Source organism: Indicator indicator, unplaced genomic scaffold (genome assembly GCF_027791375.1).
Source record: "Indicator indicator isolate 239-I01 unplaced genomic scaffold, UM_Iind_1.1 iindUn_scaffold_84, whole genome shotgun sequence".
NCBI classification, from domain to species: domain Eukaryota; kingdom Metazoa; phylum Chordata; class Aves; order Piciformes; family Indicatoridae; genus Indicator; species Indicator indicator.
The window spans coordinates 107,958-131,450 of NW_026539205.1; the positions used below are offsets into that span (position 1 = coordinate 107,958).

The following is a 23,493-nucleotide window of genomic DNA, read 5'->3' on the forward strand; positions in this document are numbered from 1 at the left end:
TCAGCAGCGGTAAAGGGACAGGCTGCAAAGCTGCTGGGTGACTCAGCTCCTCTCTGGTGGCTGCCTGCAGGCTTTCTTCCACCAGGCCTGAGCAAAGGTGAGGCAATGGCACAGAGCATTGCAGTCTAGCTGGCAGCCAGCCCTCATCCTGCTCCTCTCTTCACCACCACCTCCACGATTTCCCTAAGGACAACATTTTCAGGCGGCTGGGTTGTACTCTGCATCATGGCAAAAGGGAGATGAAGGGAATGGGAGAAGGAGTCAGCAACACCCTGGAGAAAAAAAAAAAGAAAAACCAAACCCTACCACCACATTTCAGAAGCAGGCTGCCTCTGGTAGTAGCTTTCTTCTCCTTGTAGTAACAAAGCTTCATCCTTTCCTCTGAGTCATTCTGCAACCCAACACTGCAGGGCTGTCTGCAGACAGACTCTTGGCCACCTTCCTGGCACATGCTGCTGGCAGAGAGGAGGAAGAGGTTTGCCACTGATTCCCTCCCTCCTCCCCCTCTAAAAAGCAGGAAAAAGAGAAACCAAAGCAAGAAATAATATTAACAACCTACATGAACAAAGCTTCTTTTCCTGAGAGAGGAAGGGGTGAGGGTGGGGATGGTTTAGAAGCTGAGATCTATTCCTTTATCAATAGATGGGACAATAAATGAGACCATTAAGAACTAAATCCTCTGCTCAGATTTGGATGTAGGGGAGATCAGCAGAGATCCCACTGGCATGAAACAAGGTGTGCCAGCTCCCAGCAGTGGAGGGACACACCACAGGTCTGTGTTCAGCAGCTCACTGAACCTCTGCCCAAGGCTGCTGTGAATCCTTCCTTGCACACCTCACTCCCTGGCTGCCCTGCAAGATTCAGGAGCTAACTCTTCTTTTGGAGGGGGGAAAAGGCAAAATGAATCCCTGGTAAAGCTAAAATCACAGGATGCTAGGGGCTGGAAGGGACCTCTGGAGATCTTTGGGTCCAAGATCTTATTCATTAGCACATCAAACTCTGGCTGTGCTGCTGTGCTTTGCACTGGCAGTGCCTGGATAATGGATGCAAGCTGCTGCCACCTGCGTGGATGCAACAGCTGCTGGAAGGTAAATCCCAAACCTGGGATGCAGTTTTGAGTAGGAACCTTCCCTGCAGTGCCTGCAAATGGAGAGTAGTTCCATGAGGACACCTTAGCTCTGCAGAATGAAGGGTCTCATCAGTTCTGCTGAGGTGCAGTGGCTGACACAAGCCTCTTCTAGCTCTGGGTACAGTTGATGCCATCCAGCATGAGCTCAGATGAAAAGAAACTGCAGCTTTGCACTTCTGAGAGGCCATTGCCTTCAAAATCCTTCCTACTCAAGTACCCTGAGACTATGGCCATGATAGCACCCAACAGGTTTGAGATCTGTTTGAGGATGCTGAAGGGCCTGGAACATCTCTGCTGTGAAGAAACGCTCAGAGCCCTGTTTAGTCTGGAGAAGAGAAGGCTGAGAGGGATCTGATCAATGTCTGTCAACATCTGAGGGGTGGGGGTCAGGATGAAGATGCCAGGATCAGTTTGGTGGTGCCCAGTGATAGGACAAGGAACAAGAGGGACAAGCTGGAACCCAGGAGGTTCCACCTGAAGATGAGGAGAAAGTTGCTTGGTGTGAGGCTGCTGGAGGCCTGCAGCAGGCTGCCCAGAGAGGTTGTGGAGCCTCCTCTTCTGGAGGCTTTCCAGCCCCATCTGGATGTGTTCCTGTGTGCCCTGTCCTGGGTGTTGATGCTCTGGATGATCTCTGGAGGTCCCTCCCAACCCCTAACATTCTGTGATTCTGTGACCTCTAGAAGACAGTAGGAGACATGATGGAATCCAACCTGTTCCACCTCTAGTATTAAGCAAACATCTCCTTGTGCCAGGGATTCTTGGAGTGCCACTGCAATTAGTGAAAGGCAAGCTAATTAATTTATGGATATTACTAAGCCTTTGCCCTTGCTGTGGTGTCTCTCCCTTAATAAATGTTCCCCAACCCTTGTTTATTTTTATTCCTCCCTAAAAAAAAAAAAAAGAAAAAAATCTTTCAGGAGTTTTTGGTGACAGATTTCCTTTCTGTCTCAGGGAGACAAATTAGCATTTGCCTTTCTGAGCATCCAGTGAAGGCTGTGCTCAATATATTCCTAGTTTACTTCTAACAGATCTCTGCTAAATAAATATTTGTTTTAATCAACCAATGGGGCAGGAATCTGGTTCAGAGGTAGCTACACTTCAGCTGCCCAGTTTGGGTCTCTGCATTAGCCAGATTAGACAAAGATCCAGCCAGTCTAGTCCCAGTTTTAGCCAGATTAGAGAGAGATAAAGATCCAGCTCCTCTAGTCCCAGCCTCAAACAGATCAAACAGAAAGATCCAGCTCCTCTAGTCCCATCTTTAGCCAGATTAGACAGAGATAAAGATCCAGCTCCTCTAGTCCTGGATTTAGCCAGATTAGACAGAAAGATCCAGCTCCTCTAGTCCCAGCCTTAGCCAGATTAAACAGAGAGAAAGATCCAGCTCCTCTAGTCCCAGTTTTAGCCAGATTAAAGAGAGAGAAAGATCCTGCTCCTCTAGTCCCAGCCTTAGCCAGGTTAGACAAAGATCCAGCTCCTCTAGTCCCAGTTTTGGCCAGATTAAAGAGAGAGAAAGATCCTGCTCCTCTAGTCCCATCTTTAGCCAAATTAAACAGAAAGATCCAGCTCCTCTACTCCCAGCCTTAGCCAGGTTAGACAGAGATAAAGATTCAGCTCTTCTAGTCCTGGATTTAGCCAGATTAAACAGAGACAAAAATCCAGCTCCTCTAGTCCCAGCCTTAGCCAGATTAAGCAGAGAGAAAGATCCAGCTCCTCTAATCCCAGCCTTGGCCAGATTAGACAGAGATAAAGATCCAGCTCCTCTAGTCCCAGATTTAGCCAGATTAAACAAAGATCCAGCTCTCTACTCCCAGCCTTAGCCACATCTGCCTCTGGTCAGTTTCAAGGAATGGAGGAAGCAAAGCTTGATACTAAAGGGTGATTGGAGAGCAGCAACCACAGCCTGTATCTGGTTCTTCATTACCTGGTTATCAGGAATCACAGGATGGAAGGGGTTGGAAGGGACCTCTAGAGATCATCAAGTCCAGGATCACCCAGGAAAGGCCACACAGGAGCACATTCAGGTGGGTTTGGGAAGCCTCCGAAGGAGGCTCCACAGCCTCTCTGGGCAGCCTGCTCCAGGCCTCCAGCACCCCCACACCAAACTCCTTCAGGTAGAACCTCCTGGGTTCCAGCTTTGTACCTGTTGTTCCTTGTCCTATCACTAGGCACCACCAACCAGAGCCTGGCACCTTCATCCTGACCCCCACCCCTCAGATATTGACAGACATTGATCAGATCCCCTCTCAGCCTTCTCCTCTCCAGCCTAAACAGCCCCAGGTCTTATGACTTAGAGGAGATGGTGAGCACACCAGGACGTGAAGAACACAGACACAGCTTGGGAGAGCTGCAGATGTAAGGAAAACCCAAACACTTGTGGTTTGGAGGCTTTGAGGTGCAGAGAGGGCTGCATGCCCCCCAGCCTTAGGCTTCCCTAGCACCCCGGCCATGATATGGGGCTTGGAACAACCTACCCCGGGGTTCTGCCAGGGCGGCTTGTGGGGAAGTGAGGGAAGAGGGGGGTTAGAGGCAAGCTTAGCTGCTTGGGGGGCGGGAGGCGGACTCGAGGCGAGGTGATCCCCAGGCTTGAACCAAGACGAAGTGGTCCCCAACTAGACCCGAGGTGAGGGCGGTGTGAGGCGAGTACCAGCCCAGCCCGCACCAGCGAGCGCAGCGCACGGACCCGCGCAGCCGCACACCCCCGAACCCCAGCCAGCCGCCGAGCTACGCGAGCGCGGAACCGGCCGCACCCCGGCGCGGCGGCGATGCTCCTCCCCGGCCCAGCCCCGCCGGGGCTGCGCCTGCCTACTCTCCCCACCCATAAATAGCGGCTGCCTGGCAGCTCCGTTCCGCAGAGCAGCTGCTGACCCCGCCATTCGCTACCATGAGCTCGTACGGCTACGACCCCTTCTTCCCCTCGTACAAGCGGCGGTACGCCGAGACCCCGCGGCTCCATGTCTCGACGATGCGCAGCAGCAGCGGCGGCTACAGCTCTGCGCGCTCGGCATACTCCAGCCTCTCGGCGCCGGTCTCCTCCGTGTCGGTGCGGCGCAGCTACGCCACCTCCAGCGCCTCCGGCTCCCTCCTGCACTCGGTCGACAGCCTCGACCTGAGCCAGGTGGCTGCCATCAGCAACGACCTCAAGTCCATCCGCAGCCAGGAGCGGGCTCAGCTGCAGGACCTCAACGACCGCTTCGCCTGCTTCATCGAGCGAGTGCATGAGCTGGAGCAGCAGAACAAGGTGCTGGAAGCCGAGCTGCTGGTGCTGCGGCAGAAGCACGCCGAGCCCTCCCGCTTCCGCGCCCTTTACGAGCAGGAGATCCGCGAACTGCGGCTGGCCGCCGAGGAGGCGACGAGCGAGAAGCAGGCGCTGCAGGGCGAGCGGGAGAGCCTGGAGGAGACCCTGCGGGGGCTGCAGGCGCGCTACGAGGAGGAGGTGCTGAGCCGGGAGGACGCTGAGGCGCGGCTGCTGGAGGTGCGCAAGGGCGCGGACGAGGCGGCGTTGGCCCGGGCCGAGCTGGAGAAGCGGGTGGACAGCCTGCTGGACGAGCTGGCCTTCCTCAAGAAGGTGCATGAGGAAGAGCTGGCCGAGCTGCAGGCGCAGATCCAGTACGCGCACCTCTCGGTGGAGATGGACGTGTCGGCCAAGCCCGACCTCTCCGCCGCTCTGCGCGACATCCGCGCCCAGTACGAGAAGCTGGCGGCCCGCAACATGCAGAACGCCGAGGAATGGTTCCGCAGCCGCTTCACGGTGCTCAGCGAGAGCGCCGCCAAGAACACCGACGCCGTCCGCGCCGCCAAGGACGAGGTGTCCGAGAGCCGCCGACTGCTCAAGGCCAAGACGCTGGAGATCGAAGCCACCCGCGGCATGAACGAGGCGCTGGAGAAGCAGCTGCAGGAGCTGGAAGAGAAGCAGAGCGCCGACATCTCCGCCCTGCAGGTGAAGGGAGGGTCTGGGGATGCTGCAGGGGGTCAAGGGCAGCCTGGAATGGGGAACACTGCTTCCAGCTGACAAATCCTGCAGCTTCGAACTGGAAGGTGGTGTGAAATCGCAGTGCAAAACGCCCCTGAGCTGTAATGCTTGGTCGATCATTTATCTCTGCACCCAGCAAGGTTTCAACTGTGTCCCTGAATGTGCTGGCTGGGAAGGGTCCTTTAAAGGTCATCTAGTCCACCACCCCCTTGCAGTCAGCAGGGACATAAGAGATACCCACACAGAGCCTAAACCCACATTGAAGCCACAGGCACGTTTCTTGTGTGCTTTAGCCCGTGGAAAACAGAAAATTGGGCTCTAAACATTAAGTAGGAATGGAATAATAAGGTGTAGAGAACAGGGGTGGGAAAGCCCTGCGGGGGAAGATGGGATCTGGGAAGTGGTGGTGGCTTTTTGGCAGAAGGTGGAGCTGGAGCTCTTTGTTTCCTCTCCTGTAATGCAAGATGAAGTGAATGGGATTTGGAGAATGGAGGTGGGAGAAGCAAGAATTTTATGCTGCTGCCATTGTTCCTTCCACCAGGATACGATCAACAAACTAGAGAATGAGCTGAGAACCACCAAGAGCGAGATGGCTCGGTACCTGAAGGAGTACCAGGACCTGCTCAATGTAAAGATGGCTTTGGACATTGAAATTGCAGCATACAGGTATGATGGGGAATGGTGTAGTAAGGTCAGACCTTGGATTAGGTTCCTCTTCACTCAAGATGATTTTATTTGTTGTTCCTCCAGTAAAAGATGTCATAGATCTTAGTCAGGCTTTCCTCCAGTGTGGTGCTGTGGGGGACGTAGCAGTGCTCTGGAGAGAGAATATTTGCTTAAAGCAAAGCCCTCAGTGTAGAAAACTCGAATGGAAGAGGTGTGTGATGCATACAGAACTCTTAGCTTGGCAAGATCTGATCTCAGCTCTCACTCTTCAGAGAGGGAAAACTCCATGTCTGTATGTAACAGTGTGAGTGGAACCTCCTGATGCAGAGTTCAGAGTTGGAAATCTCTCACCTCTTTGTAACTCAGAGGCAATCTGCAAAGCAAATATTTGACAGCAGAACTGCTGCTCAGGGGCTGTTGGATGCTCTGTCCTGGCTACTGCAAGTGCTGAAAGAGGATTTCCCTGAGTACCACCAGGGTTCTCTGCATCCCCACGGGGCCACCCAAACCACTTCACCTACTACAGGAACCTAATCCTAGAGGGTTTTCCCTTCGTTATTTCAGCTACCAAGATAAAAAGCACTCATTCCCCAGCAATCCACACCTCTGGAACATAAACTAATCAAGAAGATAGGGTAGTCCTGCCCCCACAGCTGTTCATTATGGGCTGCCTTTTACACTCCTAAGCGTTCAGCTTCTGGGGGAGGCTTGTGCTGCCTGAAGCGTTGTGCCTTGCTCTGCAGCTGAGTGCAGCTGCAGCACAACCAAGTCATTTCTGCTTGCCCTTTTGTTTTCCCCTCTTGCTAGGAAGCTGCTGGAAGGTGAAGAGACCCGCCTCAGCTTCACTAGTGTTGGAAGCATCACCAGTGGCTACACCCAGACGGCCCCAACGTTTGGCAGGTCTGCCTACAGTGGCCTCCAATCCAGCTCCTACCTGATGACGACTCGTTCCTTCCCCACGTACTACTCCAGCCATGTCCAGGAAGAGCAGATTGAAATAGAGGAAACAATTGAGGCTGCTAAAGCAGGGGAAGCCAAGGCAGCCCCTGCAGAAGAAGGTGAGGAAGAAGAGAAAGAGGAAGGTGAGGAAGAAGAAGGAGGCGAAGAGGCTGAAGAAGAGGAGGAAGGTACTTAAAGCTACTTCCCTATCCCTCATCCATGCTTCACCCTGCTCCTTTGGGGTAAACCCCAGAAATCCCAATGAGTGAATCCAAGGATTCAGCCTCTCATTGTCTGCCCCAATGAGCAAAGGGTGGTGGGAGTTAAGCACACAGCATTTGGAGTGTTGAGTGGAAGGGGGATGTGCAGTGCTGGGTGGATGATAGGACTGATGCTGCTACTCTCTTGGAAGCCACAGGGTGTTTTCCATTCAGGTTTCCCACCCCAAGGATGCTGATCCTTCATGTGTCATGGTGATCTGAAATGGCAGCCAGCAGTGCTTGGCTATTGCAGGCACCCTGAAAGGAACAAGGACATCCTGAGCTCAGTACTGATGCCCAGAGAGCAGTCTGTGGTGCCAAGAGCACTGCCTGTGGGTGCAGTGGAAGGCAGTGTCCACTGCCTGAGCTTCTGGGTAGCTCAACCCAAGGATGAGCTGCTTCCTTGCTGGCCCATAATTTAGTTACCAAGCTCACACTTCCAAGCAGTGTAAAAAGGAAGCCAGAGTTGTGTTTTTTTTTTTTTTTTCCCAGCTTGAGGATTTAACCTAAACACATCTAAGCTGCATTGGTTACCACTGCGTTGCTTAAAGAATATATTGAGGGCAAGGATTAATTGCAATGAAATGAGAGCTAAAGAGCCAAGCAGAGAGTGATGGCAAGATTCCTGTTTGAGCTCTTTTGGGTAAGGCTTAAAGCAGAGTCCACAGTCAATTAATATTGTTCAAGACCATGATTTTGAAGACCTTTGTAAAGTGTTTCACTCCCTCTGAAGTCTGGGAGAAGCTGGTTGTGTAGTCTGGATGTTTTCCCTGCTTTCAAGCCAAGCCACTTACCAGCTCCATTGTGTTTAGTTGGCTGCCATCCAGATTGTCCCCTCTCTTGGACAGTTTGACAGGGTGCTGAGCCATCACATTTCACCTCTATTACCTAGAAAGGTTGGGCAGATGATCCTTGGGGTCCTTTCCCACCTGGCATTCGTGTTGAGGGTGTTGAAGGGTGTGGGTGTGCCTGGCTCCTCTTGACCTGGGGTTGGGAGCAGACTGCAGAGATGTGAAATGCATCCTTTTGTCTCTCAAAGGTGCTAAGGAAGAATCTGAAGAAGCCAAAGAGGGTGAGGAAGAGGAAGGAGAAGGGGAAGAAACCACAGCTGAGGAAGGGGAGGAGTCACAGGAAACTGCTGAGGAAACTGGTGAGGAGGAGAAGGAAGAGAAAGAAGCAGCAGGGAAGGAAGAGAGTGAAGTGAAGAAGAAAGCTTGATTTCATTTTTAGGCCAGCAGAGTAAAGCCTGATTGACTGAGCTAAAATTGCAGTCTCATAGTCAATGCAGTGACCACTGAGGTTTAAAGTTCATGATCTCTGATGTTTCTCTCTGTGCAGAGTCTCAGTTTGCTTGCAGAGCACCCAACTTGGCTTGCTCCCTCCCTCCCCCCCCGAGTGCTGCATGGTCTACACATATGAATTTCAGGGGTTGTGTCTTTCTTGGGTGATTTGGAGCTTCAAATGGGGGAGGGGGGGGAAACCCAAACCAACCCAAAACTAAGTTGTGGGAATGAAAGTTCTCCTTAACTTGCATTTAAAATGATGATGGAAGTGTTGGGTGGGTGAAATAAGGGAGGCTTCAATAAGTGTGTGCAATAAAAGCTAGTCAATAAAGTTCCAGAAATGCTTAGTGTGGATTCTTTGTGTCTGTTGTGTGTCACCAATGCACTTGAGGTTCCCCAAGGAAGGCACCACAGCCATCTTTCAGGCCTGTGAAAACAGGGGGTGGGGTACTGGTGTCTTGTCTCCAGCTGATTTGCTTAGGGGGGGGCTCATAAGAGGACAAAACTTCACTGATGGGGCTGAAACTGAAACCTTAGAGTGGCTAAAACCAACCTGGGGGCTGGATGTGCTCTTAGGGTCTCCCCGGGCTGTTGGCTGCACACAAGCACCAGCTGCCTTTTGATGAAAGGAGGAACCTTCAACCCAAATCAGAAGCCAGATGCCCAAAGTGGCTGTGGAAATGTTGGTAGGAAGCTCTTCAGTGTCTGGCAGAGGAGTGCTGACAGGAGGGGAGGAGGTGTGGATGGAGCAAGTGGCAAGGATAGTGTGAGAGGAGTTCTTGGCTGCTTCCAGGGTGCTAGCCAAGTCAACCCACTGTGGGTTGAAGAGGATGATCTTCTGAGAGCCTTTTAAAGGAGAGAGTGGCAGCTACAGAAAGGTTTAATCTAGGATCAGCTCAAGCAGTAGTGCCTGGGCAGCTCTGAAAACAGTGGCAGTGCCCAGTGGTCTGAGCCTATTTGATGCTCAATGACAAGCTGCAGGGCCATGGTGCTTGGGGATGTGGTTTCATGGCTGTGGTGGTGTGTTGAAGGTTGAGCTTGGTCTTGAAGGTCTCTTCCAACCCAAAAAAATTGTTTTTTTTTTTTTTTTTTTTTTTTTCAACTGGCACAAGCTGCTGCATACAAATGAAGCCCTGTGATAAGGCTGAGTGCTGAGAGTGATGCTGCAAATCAAACCTCTTTAAGTCAACCCCAGGCTGCACTCCAACTTTTCCCAGTCCCCAGTAGCTGGGTGGGGGGTTTGAGGAGGATTTGGGGGTAGCTTTTAATTTGGGGCACTGATTTCATGATATCAGTGGATTTTGTGTTGGCTCTCCTTGATGGCTGAGTTCAGAGAGAAAGGGCAGGGTGGGTTTTGTACTCATTTTAAGAGCTTTCCAGAAGCATCTCCCTTTCCTTTCCCAGGGCTGGAAGATTTATGAGGATGGATGAGGTAAGCACTTAATTATTTAATTCCATGTGCCCAGAAAAAAAAAAACAAAACAAAAAACCAGCAGGAGAAATAAAAAGAACCTTTGACAAAACCACACAGGAAATGGAGCTTAAACAACTCCAGGTTGTTCCAACATCATTCCCAAATGCTTAATTCCCTCTCCTCCTTCCTTGGGGGGTTTTGATGCTTTGGAGACCCAAATGACAAAGATTAATTTTCCCTTTCTTTTAACATCTCTTTAATGTTATTTTCCTCTTTTCCTTTGCTTTTCATAGAGATTTTCCCACCTGTTTTGTTGGTATTTTTTTGTCTTGCAGCCTTATTCACACAAAGCAGATTTCATTCTCCATTCCCTGGAGTGGGGGTGGGGGTGGGGGATGGGGGGCACTTGAGCAGTACTTTGAGCAGAGACCTGCCCACACTGCTCAGTGCTTTCAAAAGCCACTGATGGGATGGCAGGAGAGCTGCTCCCTTGGGGGTGTGATGCCCTTACTTCAGGCAGCAGAATATTGAGCCAAAGTGGTGGCACCTGGATGTTCAGCTGAGTAGTGCCCTGGCAGCAAATGCTTAGCCTGGCACTTCAGAGGGGACAGAACTCAGATTTTAGCTCAGAACTCCTCACAGGCATTATTGACAGACCCCTCTCCATGGGCATGCACTAAACACTGCCTCCCTCCAAGCACTCTGAGCTCCTCTTCACTTGGCAATACCTAATTTTGCTTCCTCTTATAAGTTTTCTTTTGTTGTTTTTGTTTTGTTTTACAGATAAATTTTTTCACTCTTTTGTCTCCTCTTTTCTTCACTCTTTTGTATCCTTTTTTACTTCTGGGGAGCCAACACAGCTCACAGCTCTCCGAAGCTTTGCAAGCCAGGCTGTTAGGGATGCTCTCAACCCAGCCAGGCTGTTAGGGTTGCTCTCAACCCAGCCAGGCTCTTAGGGTTGCTCTCAACCCATCCAGGCTGTTAGGATGCTCTCAACCCATCCAGGCTGTTAGGATGCTCTGAACCCAGCCAGGCTGTTAGGGATGCTCTCAACCCAGCCAGGCTGTTAGGGATGCTCTCAACCCAGCCAGGCTCTTAGGGTTGCTCTCAACCCATCCAGGCTGTTAGGATGCTCTCAACCCAGCCAGGCTGTTAGGGTTGCTCTGAATCCAGCCAGGCTGTTAGGATGCTCTCTACCCAGCCAGGTTGTTAGGGTTGCTCTGAATCCAGCCAGGCTGTTAGGATGCTCTCAACCCAGCCAGGCTCTTAGGGTTGCTCTCAACCCAGCCAGGCTGTTAGGGTTGCTCTCAACCCAGCCAGGCTGTTAGGATGCTCTCAACCCAGCCAGGCTGTTAGGGTTGCTCTCAACCCAGCCAGGCTGTTAGGATGCTCTCAACCCAGCCAGGCTGTTAGGGATGCTCTCAACCCACCAGGCTGTTAGGGTTGCTTTCAACCCAGCCAGGCTGTTAGGATGCTCTCAACCCACCAGGCTGTTAGGGTTGCTTTCAACCCAGCCAGGCTCTTAGGGTTGCTCTCAACCCAGCCAGGCTGTTAGGGTTGCTCTCAACCCAGCCAGGCTGTTAGGATGCTCTCAACCCAGCCAGGCTGTTAGGGTGCTCTGAACCCAGCCAGGCTGTTAGGATGCTCTCAACCCAGCCAGGCTGTTAGGGTGCTCTGAACCCAGCCAGGCTGTTAGGGATGCTCTCAACCCATCCAGGCTGTTAGGATGCTCTCAACCCAGCCAGGCTGTTAGGATGCTCTCAACCCAGCCAGGCTGTTAGGGATGCTCTGAGCCCAGCCAGGCTGTTAGGGTTGCTCTAAGCCCAGCCCATCAGAGCTCTTCCAGCAGCCACCTCACTCCTTGCAGTGTCTCTTGGTCTGATCCCCACTCCTGATGTTATTTTTGATGTATTGCAGCTAGAGCAGAGACTTCACAGCACTGCAGGCAACGTGTGAGTCACGGCCACGGCAAGGAGCTGCAGAGAGTGCCAAGCAGCAGTGACCATCCAGGCTGCTTTGTCACCCTCAGCCCTGCCTTGCTGCTCAGGGAAAGTGGTGGGAGGGAGGGTGGAAGTGTGTCTCTGCCTGCTGGGATGCTCTCAGGGCTTGGGGGACCTCACTGGCAACCTCTTGTTCTTTGAGAAGCCAGGAGCTGGCTTTGACGCAATGCAGTAAAAGCAGGCAGAGGGAGACACGGCAGAAACTTTAACCCAAGTTGCAGCTGCAAGCCAAGAGCCTGTCCCTGAATTTCCTCTCCTGGTTGGGGCAGATGGGGGCTGGATCAGCCTGAGATCTTATTCCAGGGAGGAAACAACAAGGAGGTCCTGGATGCTTTTGTTGAGATGCACACACACACACGCACACAGTGGGCAAGAGGAAAGCTTGTGCAGGTCTAAGGTGCAGATTCCAGGACTTTACCTTCTACTAAATATTCCAAAATTCCCCCTTTGCTGCCTCCCAGGCTTAGCTGAAGTTGTTTAACCCTAAAGTGAGAAGGGAGAAAGTCCTGTGAAGGAGAAGAGCACAGACCCTGATGCCTCGAGAAAATTCCAGTGTCTGACTCAGCTCCCTGGCCAAAGTGTTTTGTAACACTTCCCAGTTTGGTTCCACCTGGAATTTACTTCTGGGATACTGAAAAACAAAACAAAACACAAACTCTTCATTGTGAGCATCTCCACAACCTGCTATGGTAAAAAGGTTCTGAGTTAGACCTTTCCAGCTCCCGAGTTAGATCTTTCCAGCTCCTGAGTTAGACCTTTCCAGCTCCTGAGTTAGATCTTTCCAGCTCCTGAGTTAGACCTTTCCAGCTCCTGAGTTAGACCTTTCCAGCTCCTGAGTTAGACCTTTCCAGCTCCTGGTTTAGACCTTTCCAGCTCCTGAGTTAGACCTTTCCAGCTCCTGGTTTAGACCTTTCCAGCTCCTGGTTTAGACCTTTCCAGCTCCTGAGTTAGAACTTTCCAGCTCCAGGTTGAGATCTATCCAGCTCCTGAGTTAGACCTTTCCAGCTCCTGGTTTAGACCTTTCCAGCTCCTGAGTTAGAACTTTTCCAGCTCCTGAGTTAGAACTTTCCAGCTCCAGGTTTAGATCTATCCAGCTCCTGAGTTAGACTTTTCCAGCTCCTAGTTTAGACCTTTCCAGCTCCTGAGTTAGAACTTTTCCAGCTCCTGAGTTAGAACTTTCCAGCTCCAGGTTTAGATCTATCCAGCTCCTGAGTTAGACCTTTCCAGCTCCTGAAGGACCTTGACAGCCTACCTTAAACAAGCTGCATAAATCTTCAGAGTAACTTCCTTTAATTATTTTTTTGTTGTTGTTTTCTTGTCTTTTTTTTTTTCCCCTCTTCTTCCCCTTTTGTGGAGTCTTTTCTATTGATTAATGAGTTTTTTGTGTCTGAAGGTAATTAATCCCTTCCCTGGTTATGCAGAGGCTGAGGAAGTAATTGGGTGCAGAACAGGCAAATCACACCCTGCTGGCTGCAGCTCTGCCCTGGAATTAGGCTGTCTTTGGAAGCTGCTTGATTGCAGATGTCAGTAGACAAAACCCTCTTGGCAGCATTAAATGTTAATCAGTTCTTAGAGTTTTATAAATATTTAGGAAATGTGGTAACCAGTTGCTTTTTTTTTTTTTTTTTCCTTTTCTCTTAGGGTTTGATGGAAACACTTGCAGTGGGAAATAGACTAAACTCACAGATTTGTTCTGAGTGTTGGAGCAGAGGGGGAAAAAAAAACCACACAAGAAGGCAGCTGTGGGAAAAAGAACTGAAGGCTGCAATACGTTTTGGGTGGAGAAGAGGGGGAAAGGAGGAGGTTTGGACACACACTGTAGCAGTGGAGTCTGCCTCCCACAGAGGCTATGCAGTGAATTCCCCAAATCATTCAGGAAGGTTGAGGAATTTCCCTGCAGCCTCTTTGGACAAGAAATTGCATCCCTGGCTGGACTGCCAATGTGCAGCAGAGTCAAGAAATAGCACAAGAAATCCTTAAACTATTCAGGAAGGTTGAGGAGCCTTCCTGCAGCCTCTTTGGACAAGAAATTGCATTCAGGAAGGTTGAGGAACCTTCCTGCAGCCTCTTTGGACAAGAAATTGCATCCCTGAGTGGCCTTCCAATGAGCAGCAGAGTCAAAGAACAACACAACAAGTCCTCAAACCACTCAGGGAGGTTGAAGATACTTCCTACAGCCTCTCTAGCCAAGAAATTGCATCCCTGGCTGGACTGCCAATGTGCAGCATAAGCAAAGAATAGCACAAGAAGTCCCCAGACCATTCAGGAAGGCTGAGGAACCTTCCTGCAGCCTCTTTGGACAAGAAATTGCATCCCTGAGTGGCCTTCCAATGTGCAGCAGAAACAAAGAACAACACAAGAAGTCCTCAAACCACTCAGGAGGGTTTAGGAACCTTCCTGCAGCCCTTTGGACAAGAAATTGCATCCCTGAGTGGCCTTCCAATGTGCAGCAGAATCCAAGTTACACCAACAAGCAATGATCTCGAGGTGCTGTGTTGCACCAGAACTGAAGAGAAAGCACAGCAGGAAAAATTGCAAGGCAGGCTTGGATCCCACCTGCACCTGCAGGAGCCCATGTGAGCAGCCTGCTTCAGACTCCACTGACCTCAAGGTTTCATCCATGGTGCAAGGTGACCTTTCTTCCTAGAATCATGGAATGGTTAAGGCTGGAGAAGACTTTTAAGATCATTGAGTCCAACCGTAACCCAAGGACCATGACCACTAAACACCACCTCTACAGCTTCTTAGAATCATAAAATTGTCAGGGTTGGAAGGGAGCTCAAGGAGCAGCCAGTTCCAACCCCTCTGCCATGGGCAGGGACACCTCACACCACAGCAGGTTGCTCACAGCCACCTCCAGCCTGGTCTTAAAAACCTCCAGGGATGAGGCTTCCACCACCTCCCTGGGCAACCTCTGCCAGTCTCTCACCACCCTCATGGGGAAGAACTTCCTCAGATCTAAACTCGATGTCTCCTTCTCTAGGTTGGATCCATCCCCCCCAGTCCTATCACTCCCTGACACCCCAAAAAGTCCCTCCCCAGCTTTCTTGGAGCCCCCTTCAGATCCTGGAAGGCCACAAGAAGGTCTCCTGGGAGCCTTCTCCTCTCCACACTGCACAACCCCAACTCTCTCAGGCTGTCCTCATAGCAGAGCATCTCCAGCCCTCTGCTCATCCTCCTGGCCCTTCTCTGGACACTTTCCAGCACCTCCAGATCCTTCTTGTAATAGAGCCTCCAGAACTTGACCACTTTCCAACCCAACCCCTTGTAGGAAGCAGTGAGTTGTGCTTTTCACATGTAACTCCCCCAAACAAGCTCATTAGGGAGCAGCTGCCATATAATTTGCCAGCTTTGCTTTCCTGAAGCATCACTCAAGCAGCAAGCTGTTGAGTGCAGATTTCCATTACTGAATATCATCAGGGGAAGAGTTCCTCTGCTGTGCTACACAAAGGGATTCAGCTTGGTTTGAAGAGCTTATCTGCTGCTGAAGCTTCCCCATTCCTCCAGTGAAGGGCAAGCAGGAGCCTTTCAATTAAAACGTGACTTGATCTTCAATTATTGATAGAGTGAAGCACTGGCAGGCACGTGCAAATTACAGATTTTGATCAGACCTTCCATTAAGTTGACAGATTCCAGGACAGCCCAGACTTGAAAAATGATTTGCATTTCTCTGCTGGTTGTGGGAGGCAAGGCAGCAGCAGTGTTCTTCCTCCTCCTCTTGAATGTTAATCCTATAATTGTTGAATAATTTGGGTTGGAAGGGACCTTAAAGCTCAGCCAGTTCCAACCACCTGCCATGGGCAGGGACGCCTCTCACCACCCCAGGTTGCTCAAGGCCTCATCCAGCCTGGTCTTGAACACATCCAGGGAGGAGACATCCACAGCCTCCCTGGGCAACCTGTGCCAGTGTCTTCTCACCCTCAGGCTAAAGAATTTCTCTCATCTCTACTCTAAATCTGCCCTCCTCAAGATTCAATTCATTGCCCCTCGTCCTGTCACCCCAAACCCTTGTCAAATCTGATTAGATCTTGATCAAACAGCCTACAAGATATTAAAAAGAAGTCAAAGTTAGACCCAAAAGCTCTAACCTACAAGATATTAAAATAAAGTCAAAGTTAGACCCTAAAGCTCTAACCTATAAGGTATTAAAATGAAGTCAAAGTTAGACCCAAAAGCTCTAACCTACAAGATATTAAAAAGTCAAAGTTAGACCCAAAAGCTCTAACCTACAAGATATTAAAAAGTCAAAGTTAGACCCAAAAGCTCTAACCTACAAGATATTAAAAAGTCAAAGTTAGACCCAAAAGCTCTAACCTACAAGATATTAAAATGAAGTCAAAGTTAGACCCTAAAGCTCTAACCTATAAGGTATTAAAATGAAGTCAAAGTTAGACCCAAAAGCTCTAACCTATAAGGTATTAAAATGAAGTCAAAGTTAGACCCAAAAGCTCTAACCTACAAGATATTAAAAATCAAAGTTAGACCCAAAAGCTCTTACAAAGTTCAGCAGTACGAGGGTGGGGAGACACTGGAATAGGTTGCCCAGAGAGGTTGTGGCTGCCTCCTCCCTGTGGTTGGAAGAAGCCTTCAGCAACCTGGGCTAGTGGAAGGTGTCCCTGCCCATGGCAGGGAGGTTGGAATAGATGATTTCTGAGCTCCTTTCCAACCTGAGCCATATTAGGATTCTGTAGAATTAAAGCAGAAGGAGGAAAAAAAAAATAATCAGGAGCATGGGCTCATGAGATTGCTTCGTGTGTCCTTGCACACTTAGGCAACAAATGGAAGACACCACAACCAGTTGTGGCTCACAGACAAGGCAGCTTCACAGGAAACTCAAGGAATGATCTGGAAATTGCCACATGAAGGATCTCCTCATGTGCAGGGAGGGAAATGATACCTGCAGCAGGGTTTAAGACCTGGACGCCTACCTGAGCAATCCTGTGAGCAGCACGCAGCTCAGAGACCTTAGGTGCAAGCACCTAAAGGCTGGGGAGCAGAAGTCAATAGGTTCCACTCCACTCTAGAAAACAGCTCTTGAGGATTTGCTTAAACCAGCTCAAGTATCTGTGTTGTCATAGGGAAGTCCTTCAGCCCATTTTTCCTCCTCCTCCCCCCCTCTGCTCTGCCCTGCTGAGGCCACAGCTGCAATATTGCATCCAGGTCTGCGCTCCTCAGTTCAGGAGGGACAGGGAGCTGCTGGAGAGAGTCCAAGGGAGGGCTCCAAGGATGCTGAAGGGCCTGGAGCAGTGCCTGGGGAGGAGAGGCTGAGAGCCCTGGGGGTGCTGAGTGTGGAGAGGAGAAGGCTGAGAGGGATCTGCTCAATGTCTCTCAAGAGCTGAGGGCTGGGGGGCAGGAGGCAGGGGCCAGGCTCTGCTCACTTGCACCCTGGGCTAGGCCAAGGGGCACTGGATGGAAACTGCAGCACAGGAGGTTGCAGCTCAGCAGGAGGAGGAACTTCTGCACTGGGAGGCTCCCAGAGGCCTGGAGCAGGCTGCCCAGAGAGGTTGTGGAGTCTCCTTGTCTGGAGCCTTTGCAGCCCTGTCTGGATGTGTTCCTGTGTGACCTGTGCTGGATTCTCTGCTCCTGCTCTGGCAGGGGGGTTGGACTCACTGATCTCCAGAAGTCCCTTCCAACCCCTGTGATCCCATCCAGCTCAAACTTATTTTCTAAGCAAGCTGAGCAAAAACCTCAAACCACATCCCAGCCCACACCAACTTCAGGGAAGGATTTGAGGTGGGGGGGGGAAGGGAAAAAAAAAAGTCACTAGAGAAGTGATGATTTCAGTATTGACCTTTATTGAGCAAGAACTGCTGTGACTTTTACATCAAACAACAAAAGGTTGCATACTGTGCATGTCAACTAGGTTCTCCCATGAGCAAAAGTCCACCTTAATTAATTGCACCAGTGAGGTAAACATAATAAGTAGCTTTTTATTATTATTATTATTATTATTATATTTTTAAATGTTTTTTTTTCTTTCTTTCTTTTTTTTAAGGCTAGAAGAGTTCTGGTTCTCAGGAATATTCTATCACTGTTTGGTTTTCTTTTTCCTGTTTGGCTCAGTTGGTTCTTTGCATAATACATCTTAAAGAAGATAAAAAAAAAAAAAAACCAACCCATAAAAAAAAAAATCTTCCTCAGACATGTCCCTCCTCCAACAGCTCAGGAAATTCACAAAGCTTCCTTTGCACATTTCAGTCTCATGCACTATTAATAGCAATTTTTTTTTTTGTTTGGGGTTTGGGGGTTTTTTTATTTTTGGTTAGATCCCCAAGCGCTGTGGAGGGAGCACATCTTGAGCCTGCATGCATTTTTTTTTTCCCCACCCCACTCCCCCTATATTGCACACACACACACACAAAAAAAAAGAAAAGGAAAAGTAAAATACTGTGTGTCTGGAGCCTCCATGAGAGAACCCATTCTGCTTTGAAGCCGTCACTCACATGCATTTTGCAGCTGTCCTATGGCTTAACCTTTTGCACCAACCCAAGCTCTTGATTATTTTTTTCCTCCTTTTTTATTCTTTTTTCCCCCCCTCCTTTTTAATTATTTTTCTCCTTTTTAAATTATTTTTCCTCCTTTTAAATTCTTTTTTTCCTCCTTTTTTATTTTTTCCTTTTTTATTATTTTTCTCCTCCTTTTTTATTCTCTTTCCCCTCCTCCTTTTTTATTCATTTTTTCCCCTCCTCCTTTTTTATTCATTTTTCCCCTCCTCCTTTTTTATTCATTTTTCCCCTCCTCCTTTTTTATTCTATTTTTCCCCTCCTCCTTTTTTATTCTATTTTTCCCCTCCTCCTTTTTTATTCTATTTTTCCCCTCCTCCTTTTTTATTCTATTTTTCCCCTCCTCCTTTTTTATTCTATTTTTCCCCTCCTCCTTTTTTATTCTATTTTTCCCCTCCTCCTTTTTTATTCATTTTTTCCCCTCCTCCTTTTTTATTCATTTTTTCCCCTCCTCCTTTTTTATTCATTTTTTCCCCTCCTCCTTTTTTATTCATTTTTTCCCCTCCTCCTTTTTTATTCTATTTTTTCCCTCCTCCTTTTTTATTCTATTTTTTTCCCTCCTCCTTTTTTATTCTATTTTTTTCCCTCTTTTTTTTTTTGATTTTTTTGGTGTTTAAATTGAGCTAAGGTTTCATTTTACTCAGCCTCTTTAATCTCTTTTACTACAGCATGTGAAGTAACTTTCTCCACTTTCTTGGTGGACACTAACTTCTCCTCGAAGCTCTCTTCGTGCTCCTCCACTTTCTGAGTGACTGTCACCGACTTGGTGATGTAGGTGGTTGTACTGTCCCCACCTTCCCCGCTGATCTTCTCTGCTTTTTTGGTGACCACAACCTTCACCCCCTTGTCATCCAGGGGGCTCACATCCAGGCCGTTGGTCACCACCCCTTTGTCTTCCTCCTCCACCTCTTTCTCTTTGGCTTCCTCCTCTTCCTTTTTCTCCTCCACCTCCCCGTTCACTGCGATGTCTTCTTTCCTGGAGCCCTTCCCCACCTCTGCACTGACTTTGGTCACCTTTGTGAGGGTGACTGTCTCCTCCACCACAGCCTTGCCAGCTTTGGCTGGGGAGGGAGGCTTCTCTGGAGAGCGAGGCTTCTCTGGGCTCACTGGTTTCTCTGGAGAGCGAGGCTTCTCTGGGCTCACTGGTTTCTCTGGAGAGCGAGGCTTTTCTGGGGTGCTGGGCTTTTCTGGGGTGCTGGGCTTCTCTGGGGTGCTGGGCTTCTCTGGGGTGCTGGGCTTTCCCAGAGGCACTGCCCTCTCCGGGGTGCCCAGCTTCTCTGGGCTGGCAGCCTTCTCTGGAGAGGTGACCTTTGGTGTTGCTGGCTTCTCAGGAGATGCTGCTTTCTCTTCCTCCTTGGCTGCTTTCTCACCAACTTTCTCCACCTTCTGCTCTTTTCCTGCTTCTTTCTGGACTGCCTTGGCTGGTTCTGTTACAGGAGATTTCGGGGGGGATTTCGGGGGGGACTTGGAGGGAGGCGTTCTGAGCTTCTCTACCTTTGCTGCTACCTCTTCAGCTTTGCCCTTGGCCTCAGCTTCTTCTGCCTCTTCCTCGGCCTCCTCCCCTTCTTTTTCTTCTATCTCTTCTTTTTCAGAACCTCCTTCTTCTGCTGCATCAGATTTTGCAGCTTCTTCTTCCTCCTCTGCTTCCTCTTCCTCCTTCTCTTCCTCAGGTGCAGCTGCTTGTTCTGCAGCAGCCTTCTCAGAAACAATTTCTTCCTCTGCAGCTGCTTCTTCTGCTTTTTCTTCCTCCTGTTCTTCTTGCTGGGCCTTGGCTGCCATTTCTTCTGCGATAGCTGCTAGGGCGTCTTCCATCTCTGACTTTTCATCCTCTACCTTTGTCTCTTCGATGATTTCTTCTACAAACTTGTGCTGGACCTTCAGCTTTGGTGGTTCAATTTTGGTTTTCTGGATTTTAGTGGCTGCTATTGTGACAGATGGTTGTCTGTGCGTGAATATGGGGCCAGTAATGCTTCCAGAAAAGGCACTGAATCTTGTCTCTTCACCTTCCAGTAGCTTCCTAAGGAAAACAGCAGGAGGAAAAAAAAGAATTAAAAAAAAATGAGCATAGAAACCCAAATTAAGAGACAGAAATAGAATATTTCCCTGTCAGCAGGATGAGACCAGTTTGGATGTGGGATATGCTGGATGGATCAGCATAATCCATCACTCCCAGCCCCCAGTTTGACTTTCCTTGAATCAGCTCTTTTGCAAAACTCTGATTCAGCAAACAGCTTTGAGCTTGGTTTGCATGTGGCAAGTGTAACACCTTGGGCTGGTCATCCTCAGTGCCAAAAGGCTTCATCCTGGCTCAAGTCAGCACAGAGCGTGCTGGCCAAAGGCTCTCAGAGGGTGCATCATGACTCAGGCAAACTGAGAATGTCACACAACCAAATATTGTGGCTGTGAGGCATTCAAAGCCACTTCAGATCTGTCTGGAAGTAGGAGTTTGGGCATCCAATCTCTGAAAAACTGAAGGGACTTGTCTTCAGTTAACTTCATCATAAAACAGTTTTGGGTTGGAAGGGAGCTTTAAAGGTCATCCATCCCCTGCAGTGAACAGGGACATCTTCAACCAGATCAGGTTGCTCAGAGCCCTGCTCAGCCTCATTTGGAATGTTTCCAGGGATGAAGCTTCTACCACCTCCCTAGGTAACCTTTGCCAGTGTTTCACCACCCTCAGTACAGAACATTCCTTCCTTCTATCTGGCCCAAATCTCCCCTCCTTTAGCTTAAAACCATCACCTCTTGGCTTGTCACAACACCCCTGGGTATCTGTGTGCTTGTCTGAGCAGATCTGGAGATGAGGGTTTGGGGGCTGGTTGTTTGGTGTTTTTTTCCCCCCCCCCCTCCTCCCCACTTTTCTTACATTCAAATCCATGTTTTTCATCTCAGCCCATGACCTAGAAAAATCAGCATCTCCGATGAGAGTTCTGAAGTGATGCAGAAGAGAGGCTAAAAAAAAACCCCAACAACCTGCCAGGTGATGGCAATAGCAAGCAATGTTCCTGCTCCAGATGAGAGGCAATGGCTTGAAAGGAAAAAAGTTGAGCAAGGAAAGCAAAAGTCTTTGTGACAAAGCAGAAGAACCCTCCCTGCTTGAAGACCTGATCAAGCCAATTCCTGTCTGTCTCTCTGCAGTGATAAAAGAGACCTCAGGTGCCAGGCAACTCTTGCTTGGCATATGCAGAGCAACCAGGAATTAAAATTAAATTTGTGTGTTTTTTTTTTTTTTCCCCTGCATCTTCTGCTTTTGTCAAGCCAGGCAGAATGCAGCACCAGGGTGGCACTGCACTGAGTCACGGTGTCCTGTGCCCACTGAGCACTTGGAGCTCTGCCACCAGCTACCAGAGCTGGTCCATAAAGGGCTCTGGCTTCTTACTGCAAACCCTCCACAGTCTGTGTGGGTTTTGGAAGGGTTGTGAGAATTGAGTCAGGGTCTAATTCGGCTTGTGCTCTCTGCATGCATGTGCTGCTGATCTGTGGGAGAGCTCCCCAAAGCCAGCAGCATCTGCAGTGCTATTAATATTCCAGACATGTCTGCAGTGGTCCTACCGTACCTGTATGCAGCAATTTCAATGTCCAGGGCCATCTTGACATTGAGGAGGTCCTGGTATTCCCTCAAGTGACGTGCCATTTCCCACTTTGTTCCTCTAAGCTCATTCTCCAGCTGATGAATGGTGTCCTGCAATGGAAACACAGAAAAACCTCTGTGACAGAGGCAAACTTCCCACACAGCACAGAAAAGTTCTTCAGAAGGACTTTCTGAAACTCTTTCCACCACCCTGGGAGGCAGCACCAGGCTCAGAGCAGGACCCACCCGCCTCCCACCGCCTTCCCCTGCATCCCCATCCTTGAACGGGCAAACGGCGCCGCAGGGACTGGACCCGGACGCCACCACGGCCCCACCCAGCACCCCCCCCACTCTTGCAGCCAGCACCCCTCGGGCGCTGCGGGGACAGGACCCAGACACCGCCCCTCCCTCCCAGCCCAACCCCGGTACCTGGTAGGTGGTGAGGTCGTTGTTGTGGCGCTCCTCGATGTCACTGAGCTGCCGCTCCAGCGACTCCTTGGTGCCGCGCACCGACTCCAGCTCGATGCTCTTGGACTGCAGCTGCCGGCGGTATTCGGCGATCTCCTCCTTGGCGGAGCGGATCGCCTCCTTGTTCTGCTCGGCGGCCTCCGTCAGCTTGGCGTAGCGGCACTTGAACCACTCCTCGGCCTGGTGCATGTTGTGGTCGGACTGGCACTCCAGCTGGGCTCGGATCTCCTTCAGCGCCGTGGTCAGGTCCGTCTTCAGGTAGTCCTTCCTCTCCACCGTGGCGTGGGACGCCTGCAGCTGCGCCAGCAGCTCGGCCACCTCCTCCTCGTGGTTGCCCCGCAGGAAAGCCACCTCGTCCTGCAGCGACTGCACCTTCTTGTCCAGCTCCGCCCGCATCAGGGAGGCCTCCTCCATCTCCTTGCGCAGGGCGCGGATGGTGGCCTCCGTCTCATCGCGCAGCCGCGCCTCGTCCTCGAAGCGCTCCCTCAGGCGCTGGATGTCCTCCTCGATGTGCTCCGAGTCCAGCTGGATCTGCGCTTTTTCGTGGCTCACCTGCTCCAGGGCCCCGCGCAGCTCCCGCAGCTCCTGCTCGTAGGCGTCGCTCAGCTGCGCCCGCCCCGCGTGTTTCTGCCGCAGCGCCGCCAGCTCCGCCTCGATCTCCTTGTTCTGCTGCTCCAGGTAGTGAACCTTCTCGATGTAGCCGGCGAAGCGGTCGTTCAGCCCTTGCAGCTGCTCCTTCTCGTTGGAGCGGCTCAGCTTCAGCTCGGCCGCCCCGTTCAACAGCGAGGACTGGCTCAGCTCCAGGCTCTCGGCGGAGCTCAGCACCGTGGGGCCGTAGGTGGCCCGAGGCCCGCCCAGGTTGGTGCGTTTGTAGGAGGAGGACACGGAGCTGCCCGAACCGCGCGACCACGACTGCGAGCGGAAGCCGCTGGACGGGGAGGCGCTGGCGCGGCTGTAGGTGGCCCGGGTCTCGGTCACCCGGCGGTACGAGGGGTTGCCCAGGGGCTCCATGGTGTAGCTCATGGTGGGGACTCGGGGGGGAGCGGGCGGCAGCGCGGCAACTGCTCCGGCCGCCGCCGCCCCTTATACAGCCCGGCCGGGGCGGCCCCGCACACGTGTGCGGGAGAAGCCACCCCCGGCCCTGCCCCGGGACCGCCCCCCGGCCCGCCTCCCGGCCTCGCCCCCCTGCTCCTGCTCCTGCTCCTGCCCCGGTTCCCCTTCCTTTCCCTCTTCCGTAATCCCCCTTCCCCCCCCCCCCCCCCCCCCCAGCCCCGAATGCCCCCACCCCGC

General features: G+C 50.8%; 2 protein-coding genes across 2 annotated transcripts; one reads left to right on the forward strand and one right to left on the reverse strand.

The window, feature by feature from the left end:
- The first annotated feature begins 4,010 nt into the window (after positions 1–4,010).
- On the forward strand, positions 4,011–8,182 carry NEFL (neurofilament light chain). The gene is made up of 4 exons (XM_054398697.1): positions 4,011–5,066; positions 5,641–5,765; positions 6,573–6,892; positions 8,004–8,182. Exons 1-4 carry the CDS (start codon positions 4,011–4,013, stop codon positions 8,180–8,182), a joined length of 1,680 nt encoding a protein of 559 aa, XP_054254672.1.
- A 10,618-nt stretch (positions 8,183–18,800) lies between these two features.
- Positions 18,801–23,226, reverse strand: NEFM (neurofilament medium chain). Its single transcript, XM_054398696.1, has 3 exons — positions 22,165–23,226; positions 21,722–21,846; positions 18,801–20,181 (listed from the first exon to the last, which is right to left on the reverse strand). Exons 1-3 carry the CDS (start codon positions 23,224–23,226, stop codon positions 18,801–18,803), a joined length of 2,568 nt encoding a protein of 855 aa, XP_054254671.1.
- Between the last annotated feature and the right edge of the window lie 267 nt (positions 23,227–23,493).